This window comes from Rhinopithecus bieti, unplaced genomic scaffold (assembly GCF_001698545.2).
Source record: "Rhinopithecus bieti isolate Rb0 unplaced genomic scaffold, ASM169854v2 scaffold_1467, whole genome shotgun sequence".
NCBI classification, from domain to species: Eukaryota; Metazoa; Chordata; class Mammalia; order Primates; family Cercopithecidae; genus Rhinopithecus; species Rhinopithecus bieti.
Genome location: NW_016803692.1, coordinates 222,064 through 239,292, shown reverse-complemented (window position 1 = coordinate 239,292; position 17,229 = coordinate 222,064). Strand labels below are relative to the sequence as shown.

Genomic DNA, 17,229 nt, shown 5'->3' with positions numbered 1-17,229 from the left:
TTTATTACTTCTGCGGGTGGAGTTGTGGTGTCTTTTTTTTTGAGACAGGGTCTCGCTCTGTCACCCAGGCTGGAGTGCAGTGCCACCATCATAGCTCACTGCAGCCTCAACCTCCTGGCTAAGGTGATCTCCACCTCAGCCTCCCAAGTAGCTGGGATGATATATGTGTGCCAGTATGCCTGGTTAATTTTAATTTTTATTTTTTTGAGACAGTCTTGCTCCGTTGTTCAGGCTAGAGTACAGTGGTGCAATCATGGCTCACTGCACCCTCAACTGCCCAAGTTCAAGTCATCCTCCCACCTCAGCCTCCTCAATAGCTGGGACTACAGGTATGTGACACCACGACCTGGCTAATTTTGTTCTTAATTTTTTTTTTTTTTTTTTTTGGTAGAGATAGAATATTGCTATGTTGCCCGGGCTGGTCTCCAACTCCTGGGTTCAAGTGATCCTCCTGACTTGGCCTCTCAAAGTGCTGGGATTATTGGTGTGAGCTGCCCAGCCTTGTTTTTTTTTTTTTAAACATTCATTTGTAGAGAGGGTCTTGCTTTGCCCAGGCTGGACTCAAACTCCTGGCTTCACACAATCCTCTTGCCTTGGCCTTTCAAAGTGCTGGGATTGCAAGCATGAGCCACCACACCTGGCGGGGTTGTGATTTTTGCTAAAGGGCAGAGTACATGCTTCAGGTTGAACAGTGGGGAAGAGACAAGTGCATAAAATGCCTTAGAAGTTCCAAAGCTATAGTAATCAGATCTCTTAGTTGCGTGACAGAAACTCAATCTGAAACAATTTAGGTGAAAAGGGAGAATTCATGAGAACGCTTATGTTACCATGGGAAAGGCAGAGGTCCAGCCAGACTGAAGGGTAACAGAAACCAGGAACTTGAACACCACAGGGCTTTGCTTCATCTCCATTTGTACCCACTATCTCAGTTTGCATTTCTTTACTTGAGACTAAATAGAGTCACATCTCCCACCTTCATGACCATAGAGGGACTGAAAGATGAACACTCAAAAAACGTTAATTATTACTATGGCTTGACTTGAAAAAACTATAAAATCTATATATCATTCAGTGGGCTCAAATATCTCTTAAAAAGTTGCCAGATTCTGAGCCATAGAATGAAAGAAAAGTATTTACGACTATGTATCTTACAAAGGACTTTAATACAGTATATATAAACAAGTTTTACAACTCAATAAGACAAACAATCCAATTAAAAGTGGGCAAAAGATTTGACAACAACTTCACAGAAGATATACAACTGGCCAAAAAGTACTTAAAAGATGCTTACCAGCATTAGTCACCTGGGGAAATGAAAATAAAACCATAATGAGATACCACTAGATTCCCATCAGAATGGCTGAAAACTGAGTGTTGGCAGGAAATCTTGGGCAGCTGGAACTCTACACAACCCTGGTGGGAATATAAAAGGGTATAGTCCCTTTGGAAAACAAACAGTTTGGCAGTTACTTAAATATTAAACATAAATCTGCCATGCAACCCAACCATTTTACTGTTAGGTATTTACCCAAGAGAAAGGAAAACCTACGTCTACACAGTGGCTTGTACACAAATGTTCCTAACAGTTTTATTCACAGTAGCCCCAAACTAGAAACAATCCCAAGGTCCATCAACAGGCAAGTAGAAAAACAAATAATGGCATATTTACATAATGGGATACTACTCAGCAATAAAAGGAATAAGCTACTAATACACTGCAACCTGGTGAATTTCAAAGTCATTATGTGTGTGAAAGAAACCATAAACAAAAAAGTACATGTTACACAATCCCATTATATAAAGTACCAAACAACACCACGAAGCAAACTAATACATGGTGGCAAAGACAAATCAGCAGTGTGAGGGATGGACTGCAAAGGAACTTGAGGAATCTTTTGGGGGCGACGGAAGTGTTGTGCATGTTGATGGTGACAGTGGCTTCATGGCATATATATATCTGTCAAAATAACCATTGAGTTGTAATTCTAAATGGATACAGTTTACTGTAACTTGATAAAGCTGAATTTAAAAAGCTGCCAGAGTATTCTGAAATCATGCCCTCTTTTCTCCCTCTGGACCAAGCACCTCCCCAAGCAAGCCAACTTTAACAAAATTATCTCATAGATTTTGGATTTTTTTTTTTTTTTGCCATGTTAAAGTTTTATTAAGTTTCAATAGAAAACATTCCAAAAAGTGAAAAGTGATCTATAATACCCAAGTTCTATGTTCAACTACCAGTTAAACAAGGAAAACATTTTCTATATCATTCTGTTTTACAACCAGTATAGACCCAGAAGAATCAAGATCTGATTCTTTTTCCACACATCTGCTAGGTCAGTAAACTATTTATCAAAACTGGTGTCTCGTCATTTTAACATACTCCTTGCTTTGAACAATATTCATTCATATTTGGTACAATCTCTATATCCTATACTATATTTAGGATATCTAAATATCTTAAATATTTAGGATATCTCAAGGGCCAAAAGGTCCTCACAGAAGCTGTAACCCAAGTAATCATAAGAATATGGAAGGATTGGGAAGTGCAACAACCACATAAATTTGGTCATTACCCTTGTGGTCTGGGATTAGTAGTAGTCTGTCAAATGAGAGTTTAAAATGTTGTACTTACTATCCCTAGCTGCAAATGTTAAAACATGACAGTGCCATAGTTACGACAAAAAAAAATATTAGAAGTTCAGTTAGTTCCTCTAATCCAACAACTCAAGTCTGTTTCCTTTGAGAACATTATACTATTGGCTCTAGTCTCCAGAGCAATAAACTAAAACTTGTTTTCAAGACTGGGACGTAAAGTAGGCTTATAAAACAATACAGCAAAAGAAAGCTAAGTGGCCCAATTGTTTCCAGTGTGTTTGCCATCTTAGCATGATTGTTACTTTCCAGATGTCACTCATAAGTTGTATTCTACAACTAAACTGTTTCTGGATAAGCCACCACCAAAAAATGTTTCACTTACTGACAGACACTTCACTATATAGAGCTACCATTTTTAAGTTCTAAATTGAAGAGTTGTCCCCATGACTTTAGCTAAACAAAATGAAACCCAAAGCTGTAAAATCTATGTAAAGGACCACAAGAACTTCCTCCACTTACCAATTTCCTTAATTACCTACCCTTTTCCATTTGGTCAATTACTTGTTTTAAGTAACTACCACTCACTCCCTAGTTATGAGTGTTAATCAACACTGATGCCTTCCTGAGATCCACAGGAACCCCTGAAGGCAAAATCTATTGCCTGCACCAAAACAATTCTGACAGCACTGCTTATGCAACTGTACTGACTTACTGACAATCAGCCGCCTTCTGCTTCAACAGCTCTTAGCATTTGATTTCTCTTACTGCCACCTTTATCTACTGTGAATCAATCAGCAGCACTCCACAACCATAATAAGCATAATCCTCAACCATCTTTGCTGTTTCATAGGCATTTGATGCTTTAAATCTGATGTGGAATGCTGATAGATTCACTTTTTACAAGTCATAAGCCTTTAGGAAGTTGGAGATAACTTCATTACTTAATTATTTTCTCCTTTGCAATCAAATTTTAAAAGTGAGACACTACAGAGTTGCAAAAATTTGAAACAGTAAGAGCAAGCACCTTTGCAGCTTCATGGTTGGTTCTGGCCAAACTTTTTATTTAGTATTCTGCAGTTGTTTAACACACACTTAATGCATTGTCTTATTGTGGGAGGGGAAAGGGGAGGTTCTTGCAGATTCCCAAGGAAATGTCAGAAAGGCAAAATGGCCAGCATTATCCATTTGCTTTTTTTGGGTTTACCGAGTGAATAGCACTTTCCTTACATAGGCATCTGATTTCAGGTTTTGCATACTAAGAACATTGAGATTTCCGTTGGAAAACACCCTGAAATCTTATGAGTAGCATACCCCAACCACCCTCTTAATAGCTAGCTTGCTTGTATAGGCAGAACAATTTATCTCTCCATTTTAGATGGCTAGATGTTTTGTGGAAGATCTTAGAATTGCTTGCCTCATTTACTGGAAAAAACCAGATAGGAAGTGGTCTTTAGGGACACTTTTACTTGAAAAGTTACAAGTTACAAAGTTACTAGTACAATAAGGCTTAACACATTTAACATTTGCTTATTGAAAAGCAATGTCATAAAGTCAAATAAAATTAAACATGTTTTACCTTTTCCTCACAAGAACATAAAACTTAGGGAGGGGAACTTAACAGGGAATTTAAAAAAGGTAACACAATTTTTCCTTTTAGTAGTCCTTGGGTAGTAATGATAGAATAGTTTCCACTTGTTTGTTTGTTTGTTTGAACTGGGATTTTGGTCCAAAGTTTTGTTTGTTTCTAGTATCTGCTTCTGCCTCCCCCTCTATCAGATCGGCTTCCTCCAGGGCCACCACCTCTTGGTGCTCCCCGGCTTGAACTGCTGTAGGAATCACGTGGAGAAGGGTACCCCCTTTCTACAGAAGGGGGAAGCCCTCTTTCTTGTCTGCCAACCCGATCACAACCACTTGAGTAGAGATCACTTCGGCTGCTTGAGTAACTGTCCCGACTTCCACCATATCCATCACGTGAGCTGCTGTAATCATCATAGCGACTGCTTCCACCATAAGATGGCGGGGGCCCTCGTGTAGGTGGAGCACTACGTGAGTTACCATAACTCTCATATGAATCTCTGTAGGAACCTCCACTTGGATGATCTGAATAGTCACGATCACGATATCCATCTCTATCGCTATAGCCTCTTGATGGATAGTCATCACGTGAACTGGAATGACCATAATCACGGTAAGTATAATCTCGTGGTGGTGGTGCATAATCTCTTGTATCACGAGAACTTGGGTAATCTCTGCTTGAATAGCTGTCTTTAGTAGAATATCCATCATCTCTTGGGTACAAATAAACATCTCTACGAGAGGGGAGCGGTTCCCTTCGAGGTGGACCTCCGTAACTATCTCTTCCACGTGATAGAGGAGCTCTTCCTCCCATGCCACTGCTGCTGCGAACTAGTCCTGAAGGTGCAGATCTCTTAGGAGAAGGACCCCCACTTCTTGGTGGTGGTCCTCTTTTCACTGGGAGTGGTCCCCTGGAAGAACTCATGTTAAAATGCATGGAATATCCACCGTCATCCATGTGTCCTCCTCGTGAAGGAGGTCCCCTGGTTCCTCCACTTCCTCCTCTTCCAGCTCTAAAACCTCGTGGAGGACCTCTACTTCTTGGAGGTGGGGGCGGTCCATGTCTACCTCTTTCAAATGATGGTTTGGTGGCTTGTTCCACCTTGATGGCTTTTCCATCTAATGACTTTCCATTCATGTCTCTGGCTGCATCCTTAGCATCTGCTGGGCTTTCAAAGGTGACAAAAGCAAATCCTCTTGATTTGTTAGTTTCACGGTCTTTTATCAAGAGTACTTCCACTATTCGTCCATATTTGCCAAATACTGTTTCAAGAGCTTTCTCATTTGTCTCCGTATTAAGCCCACCAATGAAGAGCTTTCCCGGGCGATCTGCTTCAACCATTTTTTTTTTTGCCGGTGAGTCGGAGGGGTGACAGTGGGTTCAAGCTCCAAGGAGCTCGCTGACAGGGGCTTCCTAGCAACTCAGCACCAGTGGCGGCTGTCCGGTACGAGGACTGAACTGCGAAGTCGCTAGCACTACTGCGCAATCTGGATGCTTTTTAAGGGATGACTATCCATTCAAAAAACCAGGAAAATTACTTTCTTTTGCCACTAGATGGCAGAGGAAAACAACAGAATGTTCCTGTAATGGTGGAAGAAATGAAAGTAAAACTCAGAAGTGGGAATGTAAAGCAGGGAAAGATGCTTAAAGATACATAAGGAAAAAATGCAATTATATTAAGCTCAAAAGTGTGTATAACTAACAAGAACCCTTTTTATGTAGCTTTTTTTTTTTTTTTTTGTAGACAGAGTCCCACACAGTCGCCCAGGATGGAGTGCAGTGGTGTCATCTTGGCTCACTGCAACCTCTGCCTCCCAGGCTCAAGCGATTCTTGTGCCTCAGCCACCTGAGTAGCTTGGATTACAGGCATGCGCCACCACAACTGGCTAATTTTTGTATTTTAGTAGAGGGGTTTCATCATGTTGGCCATACTGGTATCGAATTCCTAGCCCAAGTGATCCGCCTGCTTCGGCCTCCCAAGTGTTGGGATTATAAGGGTGAGCTACCATGGCTAGTCTTAACTGGAACTTTGAAACAACATATATTTTGTTACTTTATTTTATAAAGAATTATTTGTGCCTGATACGCTGTAACTATTTAACATCTGTTGACTGAACAGATCTGCTGAGTGAAAGGGAAACAATTTGGACTCCCTCTGAGAGATAATATATTTGGGGTAAAATCGTACTTCAATAGAAAACTATGCACTGGCCACAGCACAGCTTTAGAGCTGATATTTGCAGGGCTAGAATTTGCCTTTGAGTTATTCTGCGCTTTTGTAAATTGAAGCTAAGTGATAGGCATGCAAACTCTGGTTCTAGCATTTTGATTATCTTCCCTCCACCCTGTAGAAAAAACAGTTTTGCCTTCATTTGCAATCCAATTCCTTTACTACATATAAATTTGTGCTTTTTGACTTTCCCTCTATACTGGTTATAACTTCTGTCTGGTTACCTCATATCACATGAGTAAAATAAAAATCTTTGGCACATGCTCATTTTTATATTTGTATGAGTCATGATTTAACCTTTTCCCGAAAATTATCTTTTAACAATTACTTCAGAGAAACAAGCTTATTGGAAACAAAACTTTCTCTAAACCCGAGAGCTGATAACATAGGTAAACACATGGCTGGAATGCCAGAAATGGAGTCAGGCCAAGCAGAGAACAAGAAGTCTGATTTATTCTCTCAAAAAAAATTGGGTTCAAGTCAAGACCTTGGAAGAGTGAGTAAGTGAAGGGAGTGTGTGAGTATTGTCCTCACCCATATCAATAGGCCTGGGGCCCTTTGGCTTGCCCACACTGTGTAATCTCAGTCCCCCCAATGACAGCTATAATTAAATCAGAGTTGGACAGAGTCAGGCTGAACCAATCAGGACAACTGGAAGTTTGGGTTTGAGGCTGAGAAACAGGTTGTTTCTGCTGGGCACATGAAACAGGAAGACTGGTAAGTCTGAATCTGAGCAAGTCTGTGCTCAGTCCCTCACACACATGCCATGTTCTGATGCCAAAAATACACCTACGTTCTAAGTTATGTTGTTCAAGGTTGTTTAATGCAAAGAGCTTTCAAGCCAGATAGATCTTAGTTCAAAAGTAAACATCAAAACTCCTTGTGTGTGAAGTAGGCAGTTTACCTGATGTCTCTGAAATTCAGTTTCCTTATTTGCTAAGCAGGAAAATGAATACCTGCCCCATGTAAGTGCTATGGTAATTAAATGAGGCAAAGCCATAAGCGGAAAAATATAGTTCATGGCATACAATATATATACTCCAAAACTAGTGCCCACTCAGAAAGTAGAAAAGATTCTCTTAGATACAAGTAGGATGAGTAATTTTGCACTAAAGGAGGCAAAGAAATGTTGGGTATGGACTAAACGTACAAAAGGTAATACTTTCACGTCAAAAGAGAGGGTTGGGCTGGACGCAGTGACTCATGCTTGTAATCTCAGCACTTTGGGAGGTTGAGGAGGGTGGATCGCTTGAGCCCAGGAGTTTGAGACCAGCTTGGCCAACATGGCAAAACCCCGTCTCTACAAAAAATGCAAAAATTGGCCGGGAGTGGTGGTGGGCACCTATAGTCCCAGCTACTCAGGAGGCTGAGGCAGGAGAATCGCTTGAACTCGAGAGGCGGAGGCTGCAGTGAGCCGAGATTGTGCCATTATACTCCAGCCTGGGCAGCAAGAGTAAGACTCTGTATGGAAAAAAAACAAAAAGAGAGAGAGAGAGAGAGTTGACTTCTAAGGAAGGACAGACCTAAGGAAAAGGTTTTGTCCAGTGTTGCTTTTGTGCTTCTCTGGTGGACATTTAAATTTTAGAATCTCTTAAAAAAAAAAAATTAATAGACCATTTTAGGTCCAGGCACGGTGGCTCATGCCTGCAATCCCAGTACTTTGGGAGGCCGAGGCGGGCGGATCATGAGGTCAGGAGATCGAGACCATCCTGGCTAACATGGTGAAACCCCATCTCTACTAAAAATACAAAAAATTAGCCAGGTGTGGTGGCAGGCGCCTATAGTCCCAGCTACTCGGGAGGTTGACGCAGGAGAATGGCATGAACCCAGGAGGCAGAGGTTGCAGTGAGCTGAGATCGCGCCACTGCACTCCAGCCTAAGCGACAGTGCGAGACTCCGTCTCAAAAAAAGAAAAAAAAAAAAAAACCAGGCTATTTTTTAGTGCAGTTTTAGGTTCGTAGCAAAATTGAACAGAAAGTACAGGGAGTTCCCACATACTCCCTTGATACCCCCTCTATCACATGTCACCCTTTGTTAGACTAACCTTCATTTCAGGTTTAGTCCTTCAGATTGCTATTTTTGTTGTTGTTGTTGTTGTTATGTTTGAGATGGAGTCTCACTCTGTCACTCAGGCTGGAGTGCAGTGGCCCGCTGTCAGGTCACTGCAACCTCTGCTTCCTGGGTTCAAGTGATACTCCTGCCTCAGCCTCCCTACTAGCTGGGATTACAGGTGCCCACTACCACACCCGGCTAATTTTCGTATTTTTAGTAGAGATGGGGTTTCACCATGTTGGCTGGGCTGGTCTTGAACCCCTGACCTCAGGTGATCTGCCAGCCTCGGCCTCCCAAAGTTGTGGGATTACAGGCGTGAGCAACCGCACCTGGCCCAGATTGCAATTTGCATTCCATCTGGTTTTCTATTCTTCTTTCATTAATAATCTATCAACTGTTTATCCTCAACAAATTCTTCTTTATATAAGACTTCCTAGGGAAACTATTCAGCATGGACGCATGTCACACATTTGTCAAAACTCATTTGTGAAATCTTCTTTGCTTCTTTCCTTTCTTCTCTTTCTATCAGTCATTTATCCATCAACATTCACTGGCATTCTGGCACTAGAGGATAATATAAAATTACTTTCCAATTTCTAACTCTTTAAGATCTAGGTGCTAAAAGAGAGGACCAAAAAAGATTTTCATTCTGAGTTTCTCTCTTTTTTTTCTCTCTTCTTGTTGTATAGCAGTACATTTTTTCTTTTCTTTCTTTTTTTTTTTCTTTTCTTTTTTTTTTTGAGACAGCATATCACTCCTATCACCTAGACTGGAGAGCAGTGGTGCAAACATAGCTCACTGCAGCCTCAACTTCCTGGGCTCAGGTGATTCCCCACCTCAGCCTCACAAGTAGCTGGGACTACAGGAGTGTGCCCAGCTAATGTTTTGTATGTTTAATAAAGATGGGGTTTTGCCATGTTGCCCAGGCTGATCTTGAACTCCTTGTCTCAAGCGATCCACTGGCCTCAGCCTCCCAAAGTGCTGGGACTGCAGGTGTGAGCCACAGCGCCTCACCTACATTTTTCCTTTAGCATTCAAAACATTCTTTAAAATTAGAGAATATGTAAAATGTTTTTGTAAAAAAGCAAGTAATACAGGAAAATACAGTCTATCCTCCATTCTAGTCCTTCACTTGGAGGTAACCTTCCCGGTAGGTTTTCAATGACATTAAGGATGATGTGGATGAAACGAATATTCTAAGTAGGTTCACAGTAACTTATCTGGCTGGTTCTGACAACTCTTTCTTGATCTAAACTTATCACTGTTGCTTTTGTAACACTGGCCAGTGTTTTTCATTTGCCCAGCAATAGGAAGAATATTTATCTCTTTATCCCTGTGCGATTATTTTAAATGCAAAGCCTCTGATGAACTATAGACACTTTTTCAGTGTAGTTAAAATGACACAAACACTTTGGCAGTTACTTAATTAAACATAAAGCTACCACACAACCCAACCATTCCACTGCTAGGCATGGAGAGGATTTAGTGCTATCCCAAATAGTCCACAAGTTTGAATAATGCATTGTTAGTGGTTCTTGCCTGGGACATACATCAGAATCACCTGGAAAGATTTTTCAAAATACATTCCAGATATGTAGAATCAGAATGCATAATGGTGGGCCCTGGCATACGTAGTCTAATAAAAGTTCCACAATGAGGATTCTGCACACAAATGCCCTTTTAGTGCCATGGTTTCATATGATCATCTTGGCAAAGCACACCCACTTCCTTGGCTTCAACCAACTTCTATGTTGGGAGAGGGCCTGAAAAAGGTGGTCATGGTGGCATTAAAGAGGAGAGAATTCAAGACAGTCATGAGGTAGAATTCATAGGATTTACATATAGAAGACACTGATGATGGTTTTTTTTTTTTTTGAGATGGAGTCTCGCATGTGTTGCCACAGGCTGGAGGCAGTGCTACGGATCTCAGCTCACTGCAAGCTCCCGCTCCGGTTATCGGCATTATCACCTGCGCTCAGCCTCCGAGTAGCTTGGGACTACAGGCGCCCGCCACCTCGCCCGGCTAGTTTTGTATTTTTTTAGTAGAGACGGCGTTCACCGTGTTAGGCCAGGATGGTCTCGATCCCGTGATCCGCAACGTCTCGGCCTCCCAAAGTGGCTGGATTACAGGGCCTGAGCACCGGCCGCGCGGCCTGATGATGGTTTTTATGAAAATTTTAAAACGCTCATTGAGATAAATTCTAAAACACAGTTGAGAGATTAGAATTAGGTGAACAGCAAAATTGCCAATTATTCAACCATCTATTGACAAAAATGGCACTATTATGCTGCCAAAATGGAATTTTCATACAAAATAGCAATTTCATATATTTTAACCTAATATAAAACACTCATATGCACACTACCCGGATTCAGTAATTCTCAAGATTTTGCCTCCTTTTTTTTTCTTTAATTGCTGAGTAACTTTAAAGCAAATCTTAGACCTTAAGTCATTACACTCCTACATACTTGGCATATATCTCAAAAATATTGCCGCTTATAGAACTGCAATTTCATTACCACACCTCACCAACAATAATTTGTTATCATCTAATACCCAGTCCACATTCTTATCTCTCTGATTGTCTTTAAAAAATGTCTTTCTGCATTTTGGTTGACTGAATAAAGTTCCTAAAGCAGATGTACGCATTGTATTTGGTGGTTATGGTTTTTAAACCTTTTTCCATCCCTGAGCAGTCCTCCTGAGATATCCTCTCCTACTTTTTTCCCATGCCACTGGACTTATATTCATAACTTGAACAGTTTTGTGAAGACAAAATGAGGCAATGAGTATATAATGACCAGCACATTGCCCGATCCACAGACAGGCAAGCAGTTGCTCAGTGAATGTTAATTCTAGTCAATGACAAGAGACACCTTCATCATATATAATAGAAATGTTCATTTCAATAAAATATTTGTAAAAAAGCATCTGAAGAATGACATAAAGAATTACATATTTTTTGGACAGTGCAAAATATGTACAATAATTTATCTGTAAGTAAGCAATACCTACAGCAGAAGCAGAGAATCCGAGGATTTTGGAAGAAGAAATTGTCTTCAGGAATTTTGCTCTACCACTAGGAAAGCAGAGGCTCCTCTGGGCCAAAAACATGCTATTAAATAAAAGAAAAATTGAGAAGAGGAATAAATATATGACGGGTACATCATTATCAGACACTTACAGCCAGCTGATATATCATAAGCTTACGTAAAATCCAAGCACACATTTTTGATAAGTGAGCTTACTTTCTTTCAAGTTTTCTTTCTATGATATAATCTCTCATCACTGGAAGCATTCTAATAAATGTATTCTTCCTTATACAAATTTATATTCACATCATTTCAAACTAGAGAGCTGTAAGAATATTCTTAATTCAAAAACCAAGGCTTTAATTTAGTCAAGAGCATTAAATTTCAGTAAGTGAAAGTTCCATTTCTAGCAGCTATAAAATCCAGAATATTTCAATCTAGGAACGACTCAAATTTCAGAATCCTCTGGATAATAGTCACTAGTAAAAGCACAATTTGTAACAGTAAATTAAAATTGTTAGGAACAATTATTTAAAAAGTTATTTGTAAAGATGAATGATAGTAGGTCCTTGATAAACAGAAAGAATATATGAGAATATATGAGTGAATCTTAGATTATTCTGAAGGTACTTCCTCCAATAATTTCCGCAAGCCATTTTAGTGGATTCCAGTGGCATGATAGGCATACATTCTGAATTGCTTCTCTACCTGTAAGGAAATTGATATCCATCATGGGTAAATGGAGGAAGATTAAGGCAATGAAACTCTATTATAATACTGCTACTTGGAAGTGGAAAGAAAACCCAGTTTTCTAAAAGCATTCAGGCAAATAGATATTTCTCATAAGGTTTTACTCTGAGAATGTTGTTCTCTTAAGTCTCTTAAGTATAAGGCTGCTGTATCAGTGGATGGCATTTCGTCTAACAGTTATCAAACCTTAGAGAAAAAGAGACCTAATCTGTGGAAACTAAATAGAACTTCTACATAAAATGCTAACAAATCAAACCTAGTAGTACACAAGAAGAATAATACATCATGACCAAGGGGGGTTGGGTTTCTATAAGAAACCTATTAATGTGATTCACCACATTAAGAGATTAAAGTCGAATTCAATCTTAAAAAGTTTCTATCTGTAGTCAAGTTATGGACTCCTGCTGGGCCTCAGTTTCTCCATTTTTCACAATAGATGAATAAATTAATAAGGTTTGAGTTAAAGCAAGCAGGTAGAGGGAACCCTCTAAAGACATAAAGATACAATGGAATTTGCTGATTACAACTGTCCCAAAAGACAACAGTTGAAACTTTGGAAAGTGGAAGAGAAAGGAAGAGCCGGGTCAGTTGACAGGAAGTACGCTGCACGATGGAGGTAATGTGCTAATAATAAAAGCAAGTGAGCTTGGAGTGCAGCTTCTGGGAGATTTCACCCCAGACTGGGTGAGCCATACTCTCTAGGTACCAGGCATTTTATTAAGTAAACACATTTTGAGCAGCATTTTCTAATGCAATCAACACTGCATATATATATTCACCAATGAGATAAATACATTAAATTTAGATGTCACCGAAAGGTTGGAGAAAATAAAAAGGTATATGGCTCTTAATTCTAAACAATACTTTCATTGTATTTTCTCCCTAAAACAACTTCTGTGAAGAAAACCTGGCAACTTATGAATCAGGATGATCTATGTGATCTAACTATAGCATATTATGCATAAAGTCCACATTCCAAAACACACTTTCTATAGAAATGAAACTGTCGATTTATTATCAATGGGTTAGACTGTTTAAAATGTAGATTCAGAAGGCATGCTTGGCAGATTTGGGGGTGGCCTGAAGCTGAGAAAGCTGGTGAATTTTTGAGGGCTGAATATAAAGCTAAAAGGCAGACAAGGCAGTCAAAATAAATCTTATGAAGCTTAAAGCTCCAGACTTAAATCCAAATGATCAATTTATACTTTACACATGGGGAGGAGAGGTAGGAAGAGATTTGACAAAGCCCAGAACATCTGGGTTAACTGCAAGTTCAAGCAAGATTAACATGAGGCAAAAAGGGCTACAGCTAATAATGCGCCGCCCACACTGTTACAAGAGTCCGACCACTGGAAAACGGATTTTCCTTTCATACTCTACCTTGTTAGTTTGCTTCTAGAATGTTTATAAGGTTCACTGATACAACACAGGGAATCTAGGCGGTGAACAAAGTCCTGGACGGGGGAGTACTGTGGAAGGATGGGCTTCAAAGCCACGTCTTTAGAACAACAGCGGAAAGAATTGGCCAAAGTTGGGCAGCACATGATTTAAGGAGGCACCAGCCTGAAACTGCTGAAAAACTGTTCTATGAAAATGGGATTCGTGTAACTATAAACTTCTCCAGAGGGAAAGCAGTGTGGCTGCCTGGGTGATACCAGGAATTCGGTTTTAGCTCCCGAGGTCAGACTTGCTAAGGGCTGACCTGCAGCCCCAGTCCTCCTCAGGTGGCCGCTAAGGAGCCACGCGTGGGAGAAGCGAAGGAAGGCCATTTCTGCGCCACTTGACTCCAAAAGCAACAGATTTGACTACTTTTCTCTTTTAACTACAAATGTTGGATTCTGCTAAGCTTCACTTATAAGGCAACGTAACAGCCTTGGTATCCTTTTGGATATTTTTTTTTTTTTGAGACGGAGTCTCGCTCTGTCGCCCAGGCTGGAGTGCAGTAGCGCAATCTCGGCTCCGCCCACGGGCTCACGCCATTCTCCTGCCTCAGCTTCCCAAGTAGCTGGGACTGCAGGCGCCCGCCACCATGCCCAGCTAATTTTTTGTATTTTTAGTAGAGACGGGGTTTCACAGTGTCAGCCAGGATGGTCTCGATCTCATGACCTCATGATCCGCCCGCCACGGCCTCCCAAAGTGCTGGGATTATAGGCGTCAGCCTCTTTTGGATTTTTAAATTAAGATTCCCAAAGTCACTCTTCTCAGACTACCTTCTAAAAGCCCAAACAGCGAAATCAAGAGTAAAAGCACCAAGATGGTGACCGGGTCTAGAGGATCCCTCTTGGAGGCCAGTCACCTCGGCGCCTTCCCCTCAAACTGTTAATCCAGGGCCGACTCCCTGCAGCCGCCCCAGCAGGCGGCCCCCGCGTGACTCAGGCAAGAGCAGCCCGGCCTCCGTCCCCTCACCCCGCATGCCGGAAAGGCCCTAGTCAGTCCGCACGGAAGCGCCGCACGGAGCCGCGCCGCGCGCCCGCCCGCCCCACTCACCTATCTGGTGCGGGAACCTCGCCTCCCCAGGCTCGAGTCCCGCCTGGGTTTGAGGGCCCGGCTGAGCGGGATTCGGACGCAGGGGGCGTAGCTGGGACACGGATTGACTCTGGGGTTTGCACTCAGTGCGCGCTTTGGCTGAGGCCTAGGCCGTGATCTCTAGGCTGGAAGAGACTGGATGAAGGGTGTTTTTTTGGGAGAGGAGGGGAGGGATTTGGTGGGTTCCGGGCTTGTGGGAACAATGGGGCGGGCCGGGGGCGAGCCCGGATGTGGCCAGGGATTGGCTGTGGAGTGTGACTCACGGCGCGCGTTGGCTGTGGGGTCCGCCGCGATCGCGGACGGGATGGAAATGGAGGAGGGAAGGGGTGGGGGCCGCGGGTTGGGCTTGAGTGAGGAAGGGGACAAGATGGAGGCGGGCCTGGAGGTGGCCGGGGATTGGCTATGGGTGTGGACTCAGGGAACTCATTGGCTGTGGAGTCGGCCGGGATCACGTGCTGGTTCAGGCAAGCATAGGTGCGGGGCTGGAGTTAGTGGGGCGGGGACTTGGATATGGGTATGGAATTTGGGCCCAGGGCTCCAATCGGATGTATGCGACTGATCGGGTTGGGGCAGGTTATAGGAGGAGTACTGGTTTGCAAGGATGGGCAAGCTATGGGGCCGCTGGGCTTGTACAAGCGGAGGGGTCCGGTTAGAATAACTTTGGAAGGTTCCTGAGAGAGGGCAATGCCAGAGTGAGTGTGAAAAGCGATTCCTAGATGCATTTGTCATTTGAGATGGGGGTGAGGGGTTAAAAAGCGCAAAGGAACTTATTTTCCTTGGTATGAGTTTGATCAGCACACTAAGAATGAAAGGGACATGTGAGACTGAAGGAGGAAGAAAAATGACACTAAAAAGCAAAAAAGAAAAGTCTCTAGGAAAACAAGGAAGGAACCCACTGGTGACTTATTTGGGGAGGGCAGTGTCAGCGAAAGGAGAGTTTTTGTTAAAAATTGAGTTTTATGTTTGGATTTTTTTCCTCTTCTATTTTAAGAGGATGAGAGGCTAGAGGGAGTGGGAGAGGCGTTAGCATTGTTTTTCAGTTCTAAAGGAGGGAACAAAAGTAATCATTGATTAAAGGAATATACTCTTCAACTAGGTACAGGGAGTTTCAGAAGACGATTAGGTAGGTGCATGGAGAAATTACTGTGTACAGGCAGGGGCGAGCCTGTTGTGGGTTGGGATTGGCTGTGGAGTATGACCCAGCGCGCATTGGCTGTGGGGTCCGCCGCCATTGGGGATCATACTACCTCTTACCTTTAGGAGTGAGGAAAAGTGCAAGGCTAAAGCTGTAATCGGTAAATAAGCAACAATCATATTAGTTGGGGGAGGAGGATAGTTTGATATTTTTGTAGTTTGCACAGTGATCTTTTTTAAAATCTGGTTAGGCAAAAATAGTGTGATCTTGTTTGTTGTCTCACTTCATTATGATCACAGAATGACCTGGTATTGTGTCCGGATTTGGTGGGTTCTTGGTCTCACCGACTTCAAGAATGAAGCCGCAGACCCTCGCAGTGAGTGTTACAGTTCTTAAAGATGGTGTGTCTGGAGTTTGTTCCTTCAGAGGTTCAGATGTGTCTGGAGCTTCTTTCTTCTGGTGGGTTCATGGTCTCCCTGTCAGGAGTGAAGCTGCAGACCTTCTCAGTGAGTGTTACAGCTCATAAAGGCAGCATGGACCCCCAGAGTGAGCAGCACCAAGATTTTTTGCAAAGAGCAAGAGAACAAAGCTTCCACAATGTGGAAGGGGACCCAGGTTGCCACTGCTAGTTGGGGCAGCCTGCTTTTGTTCCCTTATCTGGCCCCACCCACATCCTGCTGATTGGTCCATTTTAAAGAGAGCTGATTGGTCCACTTTACAGAGAGCTGATTGGTCCATTTTGACAGAGTGCTGATTGGTGCGTTTACAATCCTTGAGCTAGACACGGAGTCACAGAGTGCTAGTTAGCTAGATACAGAGTTAGCTAGATACTGAGTACCAATTGGTGTATTTACAAACCTTGAGCTAGACACAGAGTACTGATTGGTGTATTTACGAACCCTGAGCTAGACAAAGAGTGCTGGTTGGTGGCTTTACAATCCTTGAGCCACACACAGTCACAGAGTGGTAGTCCTCCAAGTCCCCACTAGGTGAGCTAGATACAGAGCGTATTCACAAACCTTGAGCTAGACACAGAGTACTGATTGGTGTATTTACAAACCCTGAGCTAGACACAGAGTGCTGATTGGTGTGCATACAATCCTCTGGTTAGCTATAAAAGTTCTCCATATCCCCATCCAGCTCAGGAGCCCAGCTGGCTTCACCTAGTGGATCCTGCACCAGGGCTGCAGGCAGAGCTGCCCGCCTGTCTGGAGCCCAGCCTGCACTCCTCAGCCCTTGGGCTGTCCATGGGACTTGGCACCATGGAGCAGGGGGTGGTGCCCTTGGGGGAGGCGGGAGCCCACAGCAGGAGGGGAGCTCAGACATGGCAGG

At 42.6% G+C, this 17,229-nt stretch overlaps 2 protein-coding genes across 3 annotated transcripts in view; both read right to left on the bottom strand.

Moving 5' to 3' along the window:
- The window catches only part of KYAT3 (kynurenine aminotransferase 3), a 67,824-nt gene extending 52,727 nt beyond the window's left edge, over positions 1-15,097 (bottom strand). Inside the window, exons 1-2 of one of the 2 annotated variants that reach the window (XM_017850863.1) lie at positions 14,724-15,097; positions 11,470-11,569 (exon numbers count right to left, since the gene is read on the bottom strand). In XM_017850863.1, coding sequence (XP_017706352.1) covers positions 11,470-11,568 — 99 coding nt within the window. In that variant the 5' untranslated portion in view covers position 11,569; positions 14,724-15,097. Of the gene's footprint in view, positions 1-11,469; positions 11,570-14,723 lie in introns of those variants that run through there. The other variant, XM_017850867.1, reaches the window with a different exon arrangement.
- RBMXL1 (RBMX like 1) lies at positions 1,147-15,092 on the bottom strand. Its single transcript, XM_017850873.1, has 3 exons — positions 14,724-15,092; positions 11,470-11,569; positions 1,147-5,752 (listed from the first exon to the last, which is right to left on the bottom strand). The coding sequence occupies exon 3, from the start codon at positions 5,510-5,512 to the stop codon at positions 4,340-4,342; it is 1,173 nt and encodes a 390-aa protein (XP_017706362.1). The 5' UTR covers positions 5,513-5,752; positions 11,470-11,569; positions 14,724-15,092; the 3' UTR covers positions 1,147-4,339.
- Positions 15,098-17,229: the final 2,132 nt, after the last annotated feature.